The 7,954-nt window shown below is 42.6% G+C and overlaps 1 protein-coding gene across 1 annotated transcript; it reads right to left on the reverse strand.

Moving 5' to 3' along the window:
- Positions 1 to 59: 59 nt before the first annotated feature.
- Positions 60 to 6,872, reverse strand: klb (klotho beta). The gene is made up of 6 exons (XM_071458270.1): positions 5,614 to 6,872; positions 3,990 to 4,503; positions 3,627 to 3,895; positions 3,279 to 3,535; positions 2,203 to 3,134; positions 60 to 1,492 (listed from the first exon to the last, which is right to left on the reverse strand). Exons 1-6 carry the CDS (start codon positions 6,376 to 6,378, stop codon positions 1,068 to 1,070), a joined length of 3,162 nt encoding a protein of 1,053 aa, XP_071314371.1. The 5' UTR covers positions 6,379 to 6,872; the 3' UTR covers positions 60 to 1,067.
- Positions 6,873 to 7,954: the final 1,082 nt, after the last annotated feature.

A 7,954-nucleotide genomic window follows, 5' to 3' on the forward strand; every position in this document is an offset into this window, starting at 1 on the left:
TACAAATCTAAGCTGGAAATCACAGTGTACAGGCATTTGAAGACAGATGGAGACATAAATGAGTTGAAAGAACATACTTTACTTTCAAGTGACCAGAAAATCCTCAGAGAAGCACATCACATTTTAGAAGAACAATTAAAATATTTAAGCGACTAATTCAAAGTGATGGAGATGCAGTCATCCAGTTGTGTTAATATATGAACAGTACTCTAATTTTACTCTACTGAAGCAACAATCATGGCATTTCCTTACTTCTAAAATGTGAAGTAATCTCAATTTATAAATATGGTGCTTCATTACTGAAAACACATGAGCATATGTACCTTTGGTATTCTTCCCATTCTTTAACATAAGACAGACCAACATTTTACAGTGTGCTTTATCTACACTTTATCTACAGGCTACACACAATGACGCTAGGGGGCGTCATTGTCCCATGGAGATTGACAATCTGTGGCACACAGTAAACATCATGTCTCCTGTTTGACTGAAGTGGATACCACTTGAAAATACATTTTTAAAACTCTTTCTTAAAAAATTGATGCAATCCACAATTAAATTTGAGCTAAACTTATTTCATACCATATAAAATATATTAAAATCATATTTTAGTTTTATCTACAATAAAATGCAAATCATCATTGACTGACTTTATTACAATACTTGAATTATGACATTGACATATTTCCTCCACAGTGAAGATCATAAAATGTCAAAAGCATGTGTAAAGCATTTCTTCTTTACTGTACTGTAAACCACAGAGCTCACTTAATCATGTTTCATAAAAGTGCAACACGTAGAATTCAGTAAATCTGTTTCCATCGCATGGTCACTTAATACATAAATAAAATAGTTTACACAATTCCCCTAATTGATTACCCTTCGTCTAAATAACCCATTATTACAATAAAATGGATAACGTCGATTTCTCTTGACAGTGATTGAGGGCAAACTGATCATACAACAGGACCTAATGGACCAGACACGATTATAGATCATGGATCTTCTCTGTCAATGAGCTGCACACAGTTTTCTGCTACACAGTGCTGAGTCAACCTCTTTTACAGTCAGTACTTAACAACAGGTGGACATGAGCACACAGGCAATCCTTCCCTTCTTCTCCTCCTGCTCATCCTGTTCCTCCTACCCCTGCCTCTTGTTTGGTTTCTCTTGGTGACGATGACAAAGATGACGAGCACTGCCAACATAACAGCTGTTATCAGGAGGCAGCCTCCGAAAACCAGCATTGCTTTGTTCTTGAACATCCATGCGCATACAGAGCAAGGTTGGTGCAGCTCACTGAGCGTGCAGGTCTGCATGGTGTCATCCTCTGGGAAACCGCTGTGAGCGATAATTTCTCTGTACACGGCAATGGAGGCCTTGGCTTTGGACTGGTGTTGGGTTGAAGTGAAAAGCCCAAACTGGGGGACATGTCGATCTTGCAGTTTCCACATGTAGAAGCCCTGCAGGTTGACCCCATCCGACTGGCGAGCTGAAGACAAGTAGAATAAACAATAAGAATCATTCATCTGCTCTCTGATTCCCACCTCCTCATCAAGGATTATGAATAACCCAGATATTCTACCGTTTAAAAAAACGATCAGATGTTAAGAATACATGCTCGATGGTTAACCTATGTTAGAAAACAACACGTTTGTATGTGCAATCATAGGAGAGTCATAAAGGGCAAGCACTGGTGCTGTGCTGTGTTTCTCTGCCCTCCTCTCTGTTTTTATGATCTTCACGGTCCCTCATAAAGTCTGGGTAATAGCAAGAAGCAATATAGTCATAAAACCTGTATTGCCTGAAGAGCTGTGTCTATGTGTCAACGTTCTGACCGCTGCAGAGCTCCATTTTGTTCCTACTGAAATATGATTACACTACACTTATACTCAGCACATTAAAATATCAGCGCACCTAAGATACTGTATTACAGATGAACATTGCACTCATGACAAATGATAGACACACATATAAATGTGTCTCTGTTTGTAAATATGCATTTTATCTGTATCTGATTTTTTTTTTTTAAACATGTTTCTATCACACACACCCCTGACCAGTGGAGAACGATATCTCGCTCCCATGTATGCAAAATGTGTAGTATTGAAATGACAAATAAATCTGATTATGATTCTGATTCTGAATCAAAGATGGACATTACATATTGGCAGACTGATAGAGATTAAATGCATGTCCCACCTCTGAGTGCCTCCTGCAGGTAACTCCTGAGGTAGTGTTGTCTGAGTTTGTCCTCGACAGGAGCCTGATCATCAACCCCACTGGCTGTGATAATAATAGGTAGAGCCCCTCCATATCTCTGGCTCACCCAGTTTAAGATCTTCCTCAGGCCCCAGGGTACAAGAGCCTGCCCCAGACTGGATGAGGGCCAGGTGGGATCAGAAAGGGTCAGGCAGTCATGATCAGGGGCTTGTTTCTTCTGGAAAGTGGCCTGTGTTTGGGGATATGGAGACACCAAACGCGTGGTAAAATGGTTCAGTGCGATAAAACTCAAAGCCCCTCTCAGCTCCTCCTTCTCCGTCTCAGTAAAACTAGGCAGAGGAGATCCAGGGAGGCCCATTACTCGAGCTCTCTCCTCCAGGTATGCTTTCATTTCTTGTGGGTAGCCCTCGTTGCTATGCTCCTTATCGTATCTAGTTCCCAGCAACGGGTCTAAGAAGCGACCAAGTTCAAACAAAAGGAATCTTTGTGCTGCTGTCATATGCGAGTCCAGGAAGGGGTTGGCAGGTTCGACCCAGTCAGCATGTAGTGCTAGTGATACCAGGGCTCCATGTTGACTATAATGTTCTCTCTCATATAACCTCCAGGCTTTCGCATGAGCCAGAAGAAGATTATGAGCTGCCTGATGCTTCTCTTTCCCACTGGAATAAACATCTACGAGTCTGTTTGGCTCATTGATGGTGATCCAGTATCGAACCCAGTACCCCAGCTGCTGGTAGCAGAGTGCTGAGTATTCTTGAAAAGCTTCAACTGTGCCGTTGTTGAGCCAACCCCCAGAAGCATGCAATGGCCCAGGCAAGCCAAGATTTGGAGCTCTGTGTGTCGGGTAGTACAGAATTACGACAGCCTCCAGGTTCAGCTTCTTGAGCTCAGTCAGGACACAGCGGTAGTACCTTGTAGATGTAATAACAATATGAAGCAAAGTATAGAGTTAGGAGTTAATTTGTGTGGATTGACTGACAGTGGACATCATCTTTACATTAAAATTGGGCTAAATTTTGGGAAGACTGAAATTGTGACAGTGTGTGTATTTCTACCTCAGAGCCTCAGTGTTCACATTAGAGAGGTCCCCCTGGGGTAAAATCAGAGACCAGTTCAGAGCGAAGCGGTAGTGAGATGCCCCAGTGGATGCAAATAGGCGAAGATGACCATGGATGGCCAAATAGTCAGTGCACTGGGCTGGCCTCGTGTGGAGTTTCACCCCTGGAACTGGACGCAACGATCCATCTCCCGTCAGGTTCCAGCTGTACAAATGGGGGTCAGTAAACTGTGGTGAGAAAGGGTAGAAGTGGACCTACAACAACAACAACAAAAAGAGACATAAAAGAACATCAGAGACATTATTTAGCATTTTCTGCTGTAAAATCACCCTCTTGTGTTCTCACCTGTAAGGTGGAGTCAGCAATACCCCAGTGAAAGTCACAGGGGAAGTCGCCTTTGACCTCTCTGAAGGTTTCATCACTTAGGAAACCATTGTCAGCGACAACCCGCTGGTAGTACTGAGCAGAGGTCTTGGGGGTCCTGGTTCGGTTCTGTTGGCTGAAGTCAATGTAGAAAAGGCCTCGCCTAACAGTGTAGCCATAATTCCACTCAAATCCATCCACCAATGACCAGGCAGAGTAGCCAAACACTTGAACACCATCAAACTTAATAGCTGTAACAGAAAACACAGCAGTAACAGAGAGAAAAGCACTTGACATTTCTTTCATGATGATTTCATTACATTATATACTCATATCTCTGTTCACCTTGCAGGACCTGGTTGATAAAGCTCTTCATAAGATAGATGGCCACTGTGTCCTCTATTCCCACACTCGCTTCAGAGAACCAGCCTCCCTCAGCCACTAGCACCTTTGGGTCCCCATATTCCAGCTTGATCCAGTTTAGTATGCGCCTCAGGTCTGGGGTCACAGTCTGCCCATACTGGACCAGGTCCCGGCCCAGACGGAGGTTGTTAGGACCAAAGGACAGAGCAAAAAAGTCGGCTGTTTTCTGCACCGAGAGCTTCTCATCGGGGGTGAATGTGGGTAGGAGGGCCCCATGCTTGATTTTTAAAGAGACTGGGTAGTTCCCATCTCCAAAGATGGGGTTGGCAAACCAGCCAAGCACAGCCTCTATTGATTGCTGGCAAAGCTCAACATTGGCAACTGTGGCCTGCCCTCGTTGAGGCTCAACCCAGTGGGATCCCAGAACAATGGATACTTTACCCTTCTGTGTTGGTCGAAAGTGGGTGTTGTAGGTGTGCCATGCTTTGGCATGTGCCTGAAAATCACAGAAAACATATTATTACAATGCACTGTACTGTGTCTACAACAAAAACACAATGGTAATTTCGTTAGTAATATCTGTGCTTTTGCTACAACAATAAGCGCTGTGGAAAAGGCCTATCAAGCTTTTTAAACACTGTACAGCTTTAAAGTATTTACAGTGCATATATCTGTGCCAAGGCTGCAAAATCTTCTAAATTTAATGGTTTAAATATTGATCACCTGGATCCAGCATTAAAAGACACAATAAGAGACAAACATTTAATAGATTGTTTTCATTTATGTAGCCTACTGTAAATAAATAGTTTTTCCTTGACTTGGCCTAACTTTCCACAAAGTTTAATTTAAATTGGTTTTTAATTGTTTTGTTTCTTATTTCTTGAGCTACCATGCTAACTGCAAATATGCTAACTAAATACTATATGAAACAAACAAATGGGACCAAAGACATAACTTCCTCAGTGGAATTAAGACTAATTATGAAAAAAATCTATTGGGCAACAGGGAATTATTATTTGCTCATGCTATCTGTTCAGCATTAGCTGTACATGTGTGCTTGACTCTCAACTGCATGAACGTGAGTGATTATTAATGAAGCATATCTCCATGACTTCCTGTCACACACTGTTTCTCTCCAGCACAAAAGTGCTGATGTGGTGGACTTTGACCTCAATGTCTCTTAAGTGTCCTGTTTACTGATCAGACAGCTGTCAAAATAAAATATGATACAATAATTTTTGAAAGCATATATTAGTGGTAAGAATTAAGGCTTTTCACATAGCTGCACAAGTTACATGTTACAATGCAATGAACCAAACTTCAGTGTCTTTATTGAGTTAATTTGACTGCAACAAAATATCAGAGCACTGGTGCAGTCTGTACATGCTCCACTGTCTTGTGGCCTCAAAAGCATTTGGAGGATGCAAACATTCATTGACTATCATAAACTGATAAAAGCTACATAGGTTCAAAGTTTACAGATTACCTATATCCTTATATAATTTTTTCATGTACTGTTGTTTTCAGCCCAGGCAACTACAGTGCAATATGAGCACAGACTACATTAATGTACAGACTCCCAATCCACTGAGCCTGTCTGACTTACCTTTATCAGGTTGTGGGCCACAATGAGAGAGCCAGGGAGACCCCCTTTCTCTCCAGGAGCATGTACACCTGTCCCATACCCATGTACAGCCACCAGGTATGGGTTATGCATTGTGAGCCAGTACCTAACATGACTCCCAAATGTGTGGAAACAAAAGGCGGCATACTCCTCAAACAGTCCCACCAGTGTGTTGTTTTTCCAGCCTCCATATTGCTCCTGCAGGACCTGTGGCAGGTCCCAGTGATGGAGAGTGACAATGGGCTCAATTTTCTTTTGCAGAAGCCTCTCTATGAGGCGGCTGTAATGCTCCACAGCAGCTGTATTGGGCTGACTCCTGGCATTCCCATCAGGAAAGAGCCTGGGCCAGGAGAGAGAGAAGGAGTATGATCTTACACCTAGCAGCTCCAGTGCTTTAACATCTTCTTCCCAGTGAGTGTAGCTGTCACTAGCCACATTGGCAGTCTCTGTTGCCAAATTACCACTGACAGAGGAGTGGGTGAAATGATCCCAGATGGAGGTTCCCTTCCCCTCCTGGTCCCAGGCTCCTTCTGTCTGGAAGGCAGATGTCCCCGAACCCCAGAGGAATCCTGAGGGGAAGGTGTCATGAAGGAAAGACTGAGCTTTGATGATGGGGTCTGGCTTGGGCTGCCGCCAAATCTTCCTGCCCTCCCCAAGAGAGCAGGCTACCTTGTTCCAACCACATGCCGACAATAGGACGCAAAGTAAGAGGCACTGACGTGTGGGAAGAGAAGGATGTTTCAGCATACTGAAGGAGTTCACCTTGTTTCAGAAATCCATTTGAAGTAGGTAGCTGGTGTCAGTCAGAGTCGCTGCACTGTTCAATATCATAAATCCTCTTGTGAATGATAACAAATCCATAATGGTGGTAAGGAAGGGAGAGAAGTGATCACAGCCATGAGAGAGGGACATCTGAAGCTGTGAGGTGCTGCAGGATCCATCTGACAACCTGGTCAGGCTTCCCTATCTCTCCTTTAGTGTACTTGTGCTCCGGCAGCCCCTCCCTACAACATAATGTTCACACATAAAAAGGCTGACTCATATCCACACAACCTTTTATTACTATACCTATAAGTTTCTGGTGGATTATTTTCACCTGTAATTCCAAAAACGCACCACCATCCTTCATTTATATCACCAAATAAAAAAAGACAGTTTAAAAGACAGGACTAATACTCCCTGTGAAATGACACACACAGACACAAACACGCGCACATAGAGTTCGAAACATGCTGTTGATTGCTGGAAAGAAGGTTCTTGAGTCAATAATTAGCTTGTACTCTGATCTTAGCTCCACAACAGAAGTTGTTCAGGTCTGTTTGTGTGGTCTGCTTCCAACAAGCACACAATGATTCCTGCCCACATTTGCGGTAAGGGATTTCATTTTTCCGACATGAATTCACACGTTAAACGATATATTGAGGTCATTTATTGAAAAAGAAGAAAGGATAATATAATGAAATGCAGCCTGATGAAAAAACAGGCTATTCTCTGTTGTATTATGGCCAGAGGCTATGATGCACATCCACAGTGTTTTTCCAGGATTTGATCAAACCACGCCAGGTGAGACCAGTCACATCAGCTCATATGACCTTATTCAATTAAGCTCCACTTGCCGTAACAGTGACTGAGCCAAGGAAAAAGCAGAACTGCCAGACTAAAAACACTGTTGGGAAGTGTGTGAATGTGGGTGTGTGTGTGTGTGTGTATGTGTGTGACTGTCCATCTGTCTGTACACACACTTGTCTCTGATTAAGCCTCCCCGTCACAATAAAACAGTTCAAAGCCCATCAAAAAGCCCCTGTCTCATTCTCCTTCACTAAGGCAGTGTGTTCAGCTGTCTAGAGTAAACAATGTAGTTGCCCAGGATACAGTCTGCTTTAAGGCATTGCAGGATAAGTCAATTGAGTTGGGAAATGGTCATCTACAACACAGACTGACCTCAGTGTGGTCGCTATGATACAAAAAAGATGCCTCAATAACACCAAGCTGCACGGCACTGTGTGTTGTTCATGCAACTCGCAGCAATCTTTCATGTTGGAAAAGTAGAAATGAAAAATGCCAGTGGTTTGTAGTATAGTATGTTTGTGCCTGGGTAGAGTCAGTAATATGTTAGTTGCTCTGTAAATATACTGAATGTATTTCACAGTGTAACAGTGTACTTTTTAAAAATATGTACAGAAGACTCAGCAAAAAAATTACATTAAGTTTTTCATTTAAATCAAGTTCAGCCAGAATGACTTGTTTTCAGTTAGCTGTCCATTTAAAACGGAATAACATAATCTGAACCACACTTTATTACTTTCACTGTCTCCACACAATG

This window comes from Trachinotus anak, unplaced genomic scaffold, assembly GCF_046630095.1.
Source record: "Trachinotus anak isolate AG129_WGS33_773 ecotype Australia unplaced genomic scaffold, CSIRO_AGI_Tana_v1 ptg000021l, whole genome shotgun sequence".
Classification (NCBI taxonomy): domain Eukaryota; kingdom Metazoa; phylum Chordata; class Actinopteri; order Carangiformes; family Carangidae; genus Trachinotus; species Trachinotus anak.